The 14,384-nt window shown below is 38.2% G+C and overlaps 1 protein-coding gene across 1 annotated transcript; it reads left to right on the top strand.

Moving 5' to 3' along the window:
• The first annotated feature begins 4,391 nt into the window (after positions 1–4,391).
• On the top strand, positions 4,392–7,901 carry RpS16 (ribosomal protein S16). Its single transcript, XM_067772201.1, has 5 exons — positions 4,392–4,488; positions 4,557–4,598; positions 4,705–4,836; positions 5,009–5,123; positions 7,668–7,901. The coding sequence occupies exons 1-5, from the start codon at positions 4,477–4,479 to the stop codon at positions 7,811–7,813; spliced, it is 447 nt and encodes a 148-aa protein (XP_067628302.1). The 5' UTR covers positions 4,392–4,476; the 3' UTR covers positions 7,814–7,901.
• The last annotated feature ends 6,483 nt before the right edge of the window (positions 7,902–14,384 follow it).

Raw genomic sequence — 14,384 nt, 5'->3', positions numbered from 1 at the left:
TCGGCTGGGGCGGGTCCTTGCCAACCTTACTGTTCCTGCGCCATAAACAGAGAAATGTTCCTATCATGCCTATCAAAACGAGCAGCTGTCAAATTCAAAACAAACCCGACAGAAGCGCAGAGACCGACTCAAAACGCTTAAAATTCAAAATTAAAACGACATCCGGTCGAACCGGATGCCACGGACAACCGTTGACTTTCCAACATTTAAAAAAAAAATTCAAATTCAAAAAAAAACTGTCAAAAAAAGAAACTAACGATCAAAAAAACTAACCGAACCGGAAACGACCGGTTACTAAATCTGAAAAATGAAATAAAAAAAAAGCTGAAATACAAAGACAAATAAACAAAAGGGAAATACACAAAAAGGGCCGAATATACAGAGGGGCGCCGCGGGTGGTGTTGCGACGCCCGGTGCTTTAACCCACCCTCAAATAACCATGGCCACCGACGCACCTATAATTTCGGTGGCCCCTTACCTGTCTTACCTTATGCCTTCTAAATAATTGGCGACGCCAGCATTCCCATTTCAATTACAAATTTATTTATAATTCATTTTCATTACGGCTTATTACTTAGGATTATGATTAAATTTATATAAGTTTACAGCTAGGTACATTAAAGTGAGCGAAATGATGCCGTACAAAAAGGAGGTTCACTAGGAGTGATTAGTAAGAAAAAAAGGTATGTACATATATTCATTCCTTTTGATATAAACTTGATTTAGATCCAGGTCATATTTACTTTGGTACTGAATTCAAAAAAAAGTAGACCATCCCAATTGGAGGGTAGGCAGGGGTATACATGGAAGCTTCCTTATACCTGCTCACTTTGTTGTGGGCATATGTCGAATAGCATTGTTTTAAATGAATATGCTTATTTATACGTAAAGACAGACCTATTTGTTCTTACAAATCTCTTGTTTTAAACTACGAACTTTCTTCAAAATACCCTGAAACATATGCAGGTTAGAATTGACCAATAAACGTTTAGCGTTTGACGCAATACTTCAACGTCTGTACTTAAAATTTACATTTTTATTTAGGTGTACGGTGTAAATTAGGCTTTTATTTAAAAATTAAAATATATAAAAAATAAATAAATACTAGGCGCGCTATACCCTCGGGGAAATACAGACCGACTTTCCTAAATTAATCATCTAAAATTATTATTATTATTATTATTATTATTATTAAAACATGTTTACTTGCGAAGTTGAAAAATACAGAAAACTCCAATATACATAGGTATGTATGAATACACTAATTTTCAATAAGAACAAATAAAAATAATCTGACACCTTTTAAATATTATATTTAACTTTTACATTTCAAGTATGTGTATATAACATACAAATTGGCATGTCTAGTCCTTTAAGGCTAAATATACATACATAGTCAAGGTATTTATCATCATGCATATGCATCTGATATCAAATCTTTAATTGTATTTATCTTGATTTTAAATTTAATAATCCGAAATTTCCAAATTGGGTATGCCTTCTTGGTTGTCTTTCGTTAATGCAAACCTTACCTAATCTTAGTCAGAAAATTCTATACGAAATTGGCATAGCCAGGACATATGCGAAATTTTATTTAGGGTTACCACAAAGCATAGCATTAGTTTTGCGTATTTAACGCAAAGGTACAATAGTGGTGGAATTCAAACGTAATACAACGGCTGGCATTCTCCAGCTGACTAAACTTAGGCAAGTATTTCATAAGGGGGGTTGCATACATATGTGCAACCTAAGTGGTCATATGCTTATATGTACATATACCCCTACTCACTACGCACCTTGGTACATTTTCTAGGTGGCTGCACTCGACGCGCACTCTAATGGGGCATATGTCTATATATGCATATAACTATACCCAATTTAGGTAGCTAATCATACGTGTAAATGGGTGGCGATTAGATGTAAATAGTGTTAGTGTCGTATATCATGTTTCGTGTGCCCACCCTTATGTACGTGTACCTAGGAGTGTATGTAAGCTCCACTCAAGGGGCTTTGGAACGGACTCACCCCTTTATGTGGTTATTGCGGTAGTTGTTCTGGTTGAGGTGGCCGGCTCTGGGTGTGCCCGGCTTATTTCGTTGGGCCTATAGGTAGCGGCCTTTGCTGCTGCGGTTGAACTTGCTGTTGTTGATGTTGCTGATACTGCCGATTCAATTCATTGGCTGTTGTTGTTGAATCTTACCATTTGTTATTTGTGCCAATACGTTCATGTTGCCAAAGACCGTTTTACGTATTCAATACAAAATCGATTTTATAAAGTTGCAATTAATTCAAAAAAAATTTCCCCGGTTTGTTGTTGTTGCCGGTTCAACGGGCCCATGAGCATATAAGGTGTTTGCCACAGGTGGTTGTAATTCTACTGCATCCACATTCATGTACACATAACCGCTTGCAAATGTGTGAACAAATTTTTCAATTGTAGTGAGACTCCTCGCTGTTTTTAATGCGTTCAGCAAAATTCGTATATTTTATGCTTAGTAAGGTATGATTGATTGAACATAAAATGGAAGTGCGGCTTTTTATAGTTAATAGCAAAGAAATGTATTATAAAACTATTGCCAAATGTTGTCCTTTTTGATCACTTTTATTTTCCTGCAGATTGATTGATAACGTTGCCGATATCTTTCTGTAACTTCGGTAATATTTTTTTTTTTTTACTTTTTCTGCAAAGATATAGCAAATATCACTTTTCTGGTGTGTATCGGGCGGAAAACTCATGCTAGCAGAGAAAAATTTTTCTTCCTCATGGCCGGTCTGTCTGTTCCCTTCCTTTCGATATTTTTCTTTCTATCGCCACTTTCACCACATCGCTAGGTGTGTTCGCGTGAACACGCTCCCAAGGGGATCATGGCCGTAGACCGCAGCAGCAGACCGTAACAACCGGATTGACACAGAGCACCTGTTGTGTTGCTTCACCGGACAGATGAGTTCAATGTACGCAGCAAGAGTTCTATGTATGTATGAATAAATACACAAGACGCAAAGAAAATAAATAAACTTGATTTTACAGAGAAACACCGGTCTGTTTCAGCGCCATGCTGCTACTCTACAGGGCGCTCTGTTGTATATCTATTATCTCTGCTAAAAGGCGAATGTATAGCGACCGTTTATGCATATATGATACTACTTTATTTTCTCTGTATTTTTCTCTTATAATTTTTGTCGCCCTCCCTCCTAATACAGTTCCAATACTGATGTAAGTGTTGTGTAAACTATATTTCAAAAAACTAACGAAATACAAGAAATATACAACCTAATTCATTAAAAACAAACGAGGCAGTTTGTATTTCGACAGGTTCTTTTGACGTTTGGCCGTTTTTTCTTTATTTTTCTGATAAAGTTTTTTTTTGTTGGAAAAATTTGCGTATAAAAACACAACTAAAATCAAATTTCTTGTGAAAAAAGTGAACCATCAGAGACCGTAATAATTTTCCCGTACTATTTGCATAGTTTTTATTGTTAAAAATGTTAATGAAAAAAATAAAATTTAAACCATAAACAAAAACATGTCAAACTCAGTAATTTTGGGGGAAAAGTGGTCTCGCTTTCTCACAGTAGAAAATGTTTCTGTATCTTGAAGTATCGTACCGAAAAGTTTCGTCAGTTTTTCTAGCTTGGAATCTAAGTGAAAAAAGTAAGGTCATCTAGGCATTAGCGTCGAGGCAGTCGTTCCTCGCGTTCCAATGAGGCGTGACCTAGATACGGATAGATATTGAACAGGCAAATGCAACAACAATGTGCCATGACAATTTGTTTTTGCATTTGCATGTTAAGGCCTCCGGAATTTACAACGAGATTAACTGAATTTTTGTATGTGTGCGTGTAGGGTATTTGACGCTTGCCCCGCGACTATCAAATAAAAAGCCATCAATCAACATTTCCATTGAGAAACCATAGCGTTCGGACGTGAATATGTCGTCATCGGATAATGATTTTTTTTACTTGCAACTACACCAGTTTTATTAAATAATAAAAAAATTAATAAAAATTTTATTAAATAATAATAAAAGCTTTACATTCCATAATGCTGGTAAATATTGATAATTTTCAATAAATTTTAATATGAATTGCTGTTCTTCCGCGCACTTGGTCGTTTTGAATGTCAAAACAAACTAGATACAACACTGCTGTTTTTTCAATCACACCCCGCGACTATCAAATAAGTAAGCGTCAAATTAAAAATCAAATATTTTTGATTTTCCTCAACGTGCAGCCGACAACAAATACGTGTGTCACGAAGTCACCCCACTGCACTAACACACAAAATTCAATCAATCTCGTTGTAAATCGCAGGAGGCCTTTAAATTTCTAATGTAACACGCTTCATTGGAACGTAACAGTCATAATTTGGCCAGTAGAGGTCACCCAATTATGAAACTGACAGCTACCTTCGTTAAGTTACACTTCTTAAAAAATGGCGGCGCTTCCGGCCTTTTTCACAAAGTTGCTTGAGCAAAGATGCAGCAAAAAGTGAGATTACAATTCAAGTTTTATGTATTTTATTAGTGTTAATTTCCATTGTTATTGCTTAATTTCAGCGCAGAGAGCCGGTACATGCTGTGCAAGTTTTTGGACGCAAGGTTAGTTGAATAAAGTTCATATTTAAAAGAAATAAAGCGTCCATCAGATACACGTGTCGGTTGCTATATTTTAATACAAAAGTGAACTAAATTTTATTATTTTCAGAAAACCGCCACTGCTGTTGCTTATTGCAAGCGTGGACGTGGTCTTTTGAGAGTTAATGGACGCCCTTTGGAACAAATTGAACCAAAAATGCTGCAATACAAATTGCAAGAACCACTTTTGCTGTTGGGCAAGGTGAGTTTTTGTGATGGGAAAAAGAAATCTGTTCAATCGCTAATATTTATGATGAGTACTACTTATCCCGAAATTGAATCTAATGAAACTACGTTTACAACTGATACTTGATGCTCAGTTAATTAGTTTTTTAAGTTATAGAGCGAATGTTAATTTGTGATATATATTGCAGGAAAAGTTCGCCGGCGTAGACATTCGTGTTCGTGTTAGCGGTGGAGGTCATGTAGCCCAGATCTATGCTATTCGTCAGGCCATTTCCAAGGCGCTGATCGCTTTCTATCAAAAATGTAAGTAAACACTACAGAAAAATGTTTGGTAAAATTCTAGTTGAGGGGTCGATTACTAATACGCTACGAAAAATATCGGGAGAGGTGTCACACGACGCGTCGTGGCATCAGTATTAATAATCCGAATGCGAAAATAAAAATTTTAACTCGGTCAAAAGATATAACGAAAAACCCAGTAATAGCCCGCGGGTCCCTCCGAAACCGTGGGTGGTATCCGTAGTATTTTTGAGCAGACTACCTTTCTGCGTTGGCGACCTTCGGCCGCGCTTATAAAAAAATTACCCTGGGTGGATCCAACACTGGTTTGGAGACCAAAACTATATTCGCGCAAAACACTTATGTTCACATTTTTTTTTTTTTTTTTTTGTGTGTACAACAACCACATGAAAATCGCCAACTTCAACTGCAAATATCTCCGGACAGAGATTCAATTTTTCTTTTACGCCTTCGGATTATTGTCGCGATCAAGACACCTCTCGATATTTTTGGGCATTCGACCCCTCAAGTAGACTTTTACCAAATGTTTAAATAATTATTGAACTAAATTATGGAATCTCGGTATTAAGCATATTCTTGTTTGGAACCTCAAGATTCCTATCGAGAGATAAAATCAGGCAAATACCAAGCAATCTTATTTCTTTCTATAAGTTTAAGTGATGCGAGATTTACAAACCAAAATGTATTGTTCAAATGCTTGTATTTTAATGAAATGCTTGCGACCAACAGTACAAGCATGCCAATTAATACCGGGAGGTAGATTCAGTAAGTGAATTTTGAAATGTACATTTTTTTTTTACAATTTATGTGGGTACATTGCCACTAAATTACCAAATTCAAGGGGCTGTGTAGCGCAACCCTTCAGGTTGCCAGCGCAATATACAGCTTCTCCAAATGCAATTGTCACCCTCACCTATGCGCGGCGAATCGTGTTTCACTAACAGACGAGGCTCTGGCGACCCCAAGCTCCTCATGGAACTTGGGGGTGGGGAGGGAGGGATGGCCTGAAGGTTTAATGTGGCCATATAAATCGTTCCCGAGATGGTCGGGGTAGCACTTTAATGGTGGTGTGTTACCGGAGCGTACCGGATCTGTATCCGGCAAAGGACCATCGCATCGATAACGCTCTCCAAAGCCTTCGGGGAGCAGCTTTATTACTACAACAACAACAACATTGCAAAACTCACTAACTGAATACAGCCCCGAAGTTAGCTGAAAACAAGTAATCTCACAGATGTAAATGTAACAAAAAATAGGTATCGACATCATGCGCATGTCGGTGATGCTATAATCCGTACATTTTTATATATTATATATTTGAGAAAGTTAAATGCCGGCTAATACCAGATTTTCGTTAGGATAAGTTAATTCCTTCCGAAAGATGAAAGCACGGCAAAGTAATTTAATCGCGCATATATCAATCACATGTGTAATCAATATACCAATCGCATGTGAGTGTTGCTAGGTTTACATACAACTTTGAATATCTTTGTAAAAACTTAAATGCCGGTTAATACCAGATTTTTGTTAGGATAAGTTAATTCCTTCCGAAAGATGAAAACACGGCAAAGTAATTTAATCGTGCATATACCAATCACATGTGTAATCAATATACCAATCGCATGCGAGTGATGCTAGGTTTACATACAATTTTGAATAACTTTGTAAAAACTTGAATGCCGGTTAATACCAGATTTTTGTTAGGATAGATAATTCCTTCCGAAAGATGAAAACACGGCAAAGTAATTTAATCGTGCATATACCAATCACATGTGTAATCAATATACCAATCGCATGTGAGTGATGCTAGGTTTACATACAATTTTGAATAACTTTGTAAAAACTTAAATGCCGGTTAATACCAGATTTTTGTTAGGATAAGTTAATTCCTTCCCAAAGATGAAAACACGGCAAAGTAATTTAATCGTGCATATACCAATCACATGTGTAATCAATATACCAATCGCATGTGAGTGATGCTAGGTTTACATACAATTTTGAATAACTTTGTAAAAACTTAAATGCTGGTTAATACCAGATTTTTGTTAGGATAAGTTAATTCCTTCCGAAAGATGAAAACACGGCAAGTATTTTAATCGTGCATATTCCAATCACATGTGTAATCAATATATCAATCGCATGTGAGTAATGTTAGCTTTACATACAATTTTGAATATCTTTGTAACAACTTAAATGCCGGCTAGTACCACATTTTCACTTCCTTCCGAAAGATGAAAACACAGCAAAGTTATTTGAACATGCATTTACAATGCACATTATACGCCAAGCATGGCAAATGTGAGTGATGCTAATTTTACTTAACTTTTTATACGTCTTTCAATAAACAAATTTTCATTTTCAAATACAGAGGAATATTTCACTTTTCCCGAAAGATCAAAGCACGATAAATCAAATCATCGCGCATATACCAATCGTAATTTTTTATTGCAATCATTATGAGTGATATAGTTTTTATGATATGATTCGCTTAACTTAAAAATTTTGCTAATCGATTATATTAATCCATGTATTATTTTTTCTTTTAAGACGTTGACGAAGCCTCCAAGAAGGAAATCAAGGATATTCTCATTCAGTACGACAGAACTCTGTTGGTCGGTGATCCACGTCGTTGTGAGCCAAAGAAATTCGGTGGTCCAGGTGCTCGTGCTCGCTACCAAAAATCATATCGTTAAAGCATTTATTACGATATACGTTTATTTACATTTTAAGGCGTTATAAGTGGACAAGAGAAAAAAATAAATTTTTTATTTTAAAAATTTATATTTATGTATATGGAATTTTTTTTATTATTTTAACTTGGCTCCAGTTGCATCGGTGTTGTTGTTGTTGTAGCAATGCTCGCCCCACCTAATAGCCGCGACCGATCACAAATTGTCATCAATATCCTCTAACGGGAGTCCAAGGAAACTTGCCGTTTCAACAGGGGTGGACCATAAGGAAAGGGGTGTTAGAGGCGTTGGTTCCACATTACAATTGAAGATATGGTTGGTGTCATGTGGCGACACATTGCAAGCGGGGCATACATTTTGTATGTCGGGGTTGATTCTGGATAGGTAAGAGTTTAACCTGTTACAGTATCCAGAACGAAGTTGAGCAAGAGTGACACGCGTTTCCCTGGGGAGTATGCGTTCCTCTTCCGCGAGTTTTGGATATTTTTCTTCAAGTACTGGATTCACCGGGCAATTCCCGACATAAAGGTCCGACGCCTGTCTATGGAGTTCACCAAGGACCTGCTTGTGTTTTTTCGCTTCATACGGCTGGGTTCTCAGGTGCCGTATTTCCTCAAAATGCTTACGGAGATGACTCCTTAAGCCCCTAGGCGGTGCTGGTTCATCAATCAGATGTCTGTTGGGATGCCCAGGTTTCTGGGTATTCAACAGGAACTGTTTGGTCAGCATCTCATTTCTCTCCCTGATGGGCAGTATTCTCGCCTCATTATGCAGATGGTGTTCTGGGGACATAAGAAGACAGCCCGTGGCGATTCTGAGAGCAGTATTTTGGCAGGCCTGTAGTTTCTTCCAGTGGGTGATTTTTAGGCTTGGCGACCATATGGGTGACGCGTAGCACGTAATCGGCTGGCTAATTGCTTTGTATGTAGTCATGAGCGTTTCTTTATCTTTTCCCCAAGTACTGCCAGCGAGGGGTTTGAGGATTTTGTTACGGCTCTGAATTCTCGGAACAATTGCGGCTGCGTGCTCACCAAAATGTAGATCCTGATCAAACGTCACACCCAAGATTTTGGGGTGTAGGACAGTCGGTAGCGTAGTGCCATCGACGTGGATGTTCAAAATGGTCGACATTTGGGGCGTCCATGTTGTAAATAAGGTCGCGGAAGATTTAGTCGGTGATGCCAGGTTTCGCGAGGCGAAAAAACTGAGAGATCAGGGAGGTAGCCGTTTATTTTATTGCATAGCGCATCGATCTTTGGGCCTGGGCCTGTGGCCATTATTGTGCAGTCATCGGCGTAGGAAACGATTGTGACTCCTTCCGGTGGTGAAGGTAGCTTAGATATGTAGAAATTAAACAAAAGTGGGGATAGGACACCACCCCGTGGCACCCCCTGTTTAATTATCCTTGGTTTTGATGTTTCGTTTCTAAATTTCACCGATGCCTGCCGGCCACCCAGATAATTTGCGGTCCACCTTTTAAGACATGGGGGAAGGGTAGACCCTTCCAGGTCCTGCAGTAACGAGCCATGGTTGACCGTATCAAAAGCTTTTGATAGGTCTAGCGCTACGAGTACTGTTCTATGGTGGGGGTATTGATTTAAACCGCAATTTATCTGGGTGCTAATGGCTTTTAGCGCGGTGGTAGTGCTATGGAGTTTTCTGAAGCCATGCTGATGAGGGGCTAGCTGCAAATTTGCTTGGAAATAAGGGAGCCAAATGGCTTCAAGCGTCTTTGCCACTGGCGATAGGAGAGATATCGGACGATACGACTCACCTATGTTAGCTGGTTTCCCAGGCTTTAGTAGCGGGACCACCTTGGCCATTTTCCATTTCTCAGGTATGACAAAGGTGGAAAGAGATAGATTGAAGACATGCGCTATATATTTGAACCCCTCTTTCCCTAGGTTTTTAAGCATCGGCATGGCTATACCGCCTGGGCCACTGCTTTGGATGGTTTAGCACGACCAATGGCGTCCTCAACCTCTTTAGCGGTGATGGTGATTGGTGACGCGCTGAATTTGTGTTTATTGGCTCTCCGTCTATCTTTGTCGACCGTAGGATGCATTATATATTGTCGGCCGAAAGCGCTCGCGCATTTTTCCGCATCCGACAGCACCTTATCGCCAAAGGCGATGGAAACTTTTCTTTGTGCTTAGTTGGATTCGATAGGGACTTTACGGTGGACCAAAGTTTACCTACACCGGTAGAGAGGTTAGAACCTCTTAGGTGCTCTTCCCATTTCGCCCGCTTGTGTTCGTCCACAAGCAATCTGATGAGTTGGTAAGGAATACTCCTTTGGGAGTATAGGACGGCTCCAAATCTAATCTGTATTCATACAAAAAATGTGCTCCAATTAACATTGCGATGGCCTAGGAGAGGAGTAGGTGATCCCACTCTCGCTTTGTTTGTGAGTATTCCATAGAGTACATACGTGAGAGTACATTCCAAAGTACTTTCACTGTAGTACGCCATGGAGCACCCACAGAGGATCATATGCCAAAGTACTAAAGAGGAATTGTGTTGTCGGAAAGAATTATCGGAGTGAATTTTATTTAAAATGAAAGTAAATGAAGAGGGGCAATACAACTTATATTTTATACTACGAATATTCTTATGTTATTTAGCATTTGCGTGAATAAAGAAACTAATATTTCTCTATACTATAAGCTGGAAACATTGGTGCTTTATCGGTAACCGTATCGGTAACCTTATAACAGCTGATTCGACCAACCTTATGAGAATCAATGCAATCGATTATTGGTGCCGCTAATGCGGCAGTTACCCACCGACGTGTGCCGTACGTACGGACGTTTGTCGTACGAAGCACGTTTGACCGAACTCTCAAGCCCGTAGGAATCAATGTGTGCGTCTGTGTACATGTACATAACATATTTGTGTGTGTATTGTTTACAACAAAGCACTGTTGCCATTGGCCAGTTTGCATGCATGCTTATGGAAACATCAACTTTTTCCAATTTAATTTTTGATATTGTAAAAGGCCGGAATACATATTAAATAAGTATAAATAGATTACATATTTATAATCAGCACTTTTACATAATTATTTCGAATTATTTTCACAATTTTTCAAACTTTAATTAGGTGTTTTTGCATAAAACTGCAAACGGTCAAAAATTAGCGCACAAAAGTTTACTAGGCAACTCTGTCTAGTAAGAGAGCGATCAGCTGACACGTTCTTACGGAAAAAATCAAAATTGTTTTGATTTCTACGTTCCGGGCTACGTACGTCCGGGCGTTGCACGTCGGTGAGTTTTCGTTTACATTGCACACTCATAAGATAGGTCGTGTCAGCTGACACGTTTTTGGTACGTACGTTCCTGAGTAACCACGGCTTAAGATCGTAACCGTATCGTAGCCAACCAATTGGGTTTTGGTTTACGGTGTAACGATAAACAGCTGATTACTGATAGGGATACGGATAAAGCGATACGACATACCATTGTACAGGTTTACAAGTATGATATGTATGAGAGGGAAACAATTTCTTTCCCTTTCTAACACACGGCAGTTTGACACTTCGGTCAGTGTCAAACTAGCGTGGAACCCAGTGGAACCTGCGTGGAACATGAGTTTTGACACTGAACGAAGTGTCAAAATTACCGGGGTTGCTTCGTCGAAAGCGACGCAGGGAAGCAAAAAAGGGATCGGAATATCAGATATGGGTTGCTGTGATGGGAAATTTCTTTTAACGAATTTAGTAGGAAATTTTAAGTGCACCCATGTGGGTCCTTCAGAAAATTATAAAAAAGTCTTCAATTGGGGTATCTGAGGACGCGTAGTTATTTCAGTATTAAGAATACAAACACGGGAGTTAAGTTTTTCTACCCGTTCAAAAGTTCTCCGCGAAAAACAGTTTGAAACCGAGGTCGACTGCAATAACCCGTCCAAAAAAGCGGAAAGAAAAATGAATAGATGCGTTTTGTCCTGTTGTCAATAGTCCGAAGAGAAAAAGTATTCGAATTATTGGAAGCGAGGCAAAAACGCGTCTATTAATACCTCCCCCGACGGTTTTGGTCGTGTTTTAGCAATCGTCCCCGTAAAAAAGTATCACAATTTGTTAATTAAAATTGTCCAAAATATATGGTTATTAAAGAGAGATGTAATTAAGTGCTCGTTTGAAAGTAAATAAGTATATTTCTTTGTAATATAAGAAAAAAAAATTTTAAGCAGTGTTCGATAGCAGCTACTAAACTTTGTTTGGTCCTAAGAAGTACAACAGTGCCAAATAGCATTCACAAAAAAAACGAACAAGAACAAGCATTTTATCAGGTGAGCGTGGCTGTGTATGTGCGTGCTGCTACATATCCTACTTGTAGACCTGTACAATGACGACATACGGCACCAATGACTCCAGCTATAGTATGTATACATAAAACCAGTGCGCTGTTGCATTTTATCAGAGTTGCCAAAGTAAAATTTTATTATCAGTTATTTGTATGCAATATTTTACTTTTGGCAACTCTGTTCGATCGTCATCGTGTTGTGATCACGGTCGTTAAAAAACGAGCAATGATCGGCTGATGGTGGTCCGCAAACGCATTGCAAAGGAGTATTGTTAGAGTACTCCAACATAAAGATGTAAAACAGCGGCGACATCTGCATAACACATTTCACGTGTGCGAAAATATTACGACCTCTGGGGCCCTATTCGCTAACTGTTAGTTTTAAAGTGTACACAAGAAATTGTGTAAACTTTGAAATTCTGATTCTGTAAAGAAAAACTGTGAACAAAGAAACTCACTGATAAAAACTTCGTGAGTTTTCTTGGCAGCCAGTGTACACTATTCTGACATTCAAAACTCATACGCACTGTTGCAGAATGACTTTTTTGTTTTCATGGCGTTTGAAGAATATTTTCTCACTGACATAAGACTTTTACATTCAGCGCTCATTCAGCAAAACAATGTACACAATAATTTACAGAATCGCATGAAAATTTAAATTGTAAATTGTGTGTGCAAATGAGTTTTCAATGAGTGTACATTTTTCAGTTTTTCAGTTACATAATTGACCCCTGCCTCTTAAAGCGGTAACCGTATCGGTAACCTTTTAACAGCTGATTCGACCAACCTTATGAGAATCAATGCAATCGATTATTGGTGCCGCTAAGGTCGTAACCGTATCGTAGCCAACCAATTGGGTTTTGGTTTACCGTCGTAACGATAAACAGCTGATTACGTTAGGGATACGGATACAGCGATACGACATACGGCACCAATGACTCCGGCTTTAGTCTCTCAATGATCCAGAGCATTCCCGTGAGAATTGTGCGTGATCCTGAGCTCTAAAACTCACTGGATGACGGCTACTATTACCATTAGAATTTCATGCTGAAGGAAAACCGCCAGTCACTTATTTTTTTTTGTTTGTTTTAGGAATTTCTTTCAATTTCAAAAGATGGCAAGAGAACCCTTAATTTGCCTCTTAAATCGCCAGGTTAACAAACGTATAAGGGTAATATACTTGCAACATTTAGACGTGCCTAAGCAATTGACACATGTTACATAGTAAAAACCCGTAGAACAAATATGTTTTCTTGTAAATAGCCGTGTTTTTTTTCACACGCGTACGTATAAGTTTCGTTTGCGCGTGAAAAAAAACGCCCATCCTCGCTTAGATAATGCTTAGGAGACCCATCTAGCAGCTGTGGTTAAACAACTAGCAAAGATGACTTGATATAGCGGAATGATACAAGGTGGCAGCATGGTAACATACCTACAAACATAAATAAAAATTCCATGTACTTTGTTTTTGTAAATTCGATGGACAAATGTCAAAATCGTACGTTGATGTATCAAATCAAATAAAAAAAGTTTATAATCAGCTATTCCATGCTGCTACCTTGTATCGTTGCGCCATGCTTGATACGAAACATTTGTTTACACTCTCATTTTTTCCGCTGTCACGACGGATTTATCTGAAATTTGTGTTGGCAACAATCACACATAAATCCCTTGCGCCAGGTGAAGCAGGTGCTAGAACAAAAAATGTGCCACCTAAGACGAAAAACCGGCCAAAAATTTCGGTAAACTTTAGTTTGACCTACAACTGTAGAATAGCGTTCAAAAATTATGGGAAAAAGGATAAAAATATGTGTTTTAGTATAAATATTATTAGTTCGATGACGGAAGGTAAATATTATTTCCCATTCAAAAGTTATCACTAGAAATAGGTTTTGTAAATATGAAGTCCCGATGCAACCAGTCCATTTCGATCACAGAACCTGGAACGTCAGACATGTAGGATAAGCCCTATACGTCAAATGATGTTAACTATTATATCATAGGTCCGATTTACTGAAATTTCAAAAGAATATATTGTTTTCACTGCGATTTAAATGCGTTACAATATTTGACTAATTAAATTAATCAAAATGTAAATTTTACTTGGATTTATTTATATTTAACTCCAACTAGTCGTATTATTGTAAAATAAGTTTAAAGAAATAAATATTTTACGACTATCATTATATTAAATGATTGAAACTATAATCGCCGAAATGTATGTCAAAAATCTCCATATTCAGATTCAATTATACGCAAAAATTTACCAA

The sequence above is a fragment of the Eurosta solidaginis genome, chromosome 3, assembly GCF_040869045.1.
Source record: "Eurosta solidaginis isolate ZX-2024a chromosome 3, ASM4086904v1, whole genome shotgun sequence".
Taxonomy (NCBI): Eukaryota; Metazoa; Arthropoda; class Insecta; order Diptera; family Tephritidae; genus Eurosta; species Eurosta solidaginis.
The sequence above is the reverse complement of the archived record's forward strand: the minus strand, read 5'-3'. Positions and strand labels throughout refer to the sequence as shown.

Excerpts from the sequence above, each read along its gene's own strand:
- RpS16 (XM_067772201.1), top strand. Across the intron at positions 4,837-5,008 it reads CACTTTTGCTGTTGGGCAAG|GAAAAGTTCGCCGGCGTAGA; the intron begins GTGAGTTTTTGT and ends TATATATTGCAG. Across the intron at positions 5,124-7,667 it reads GATCGCTTTCTATCAAAAAT|ACGTTGACGAAGCCTCCAAG; the intron begins GTAAGTAAACAC and ends TTTTCTTTTAAG.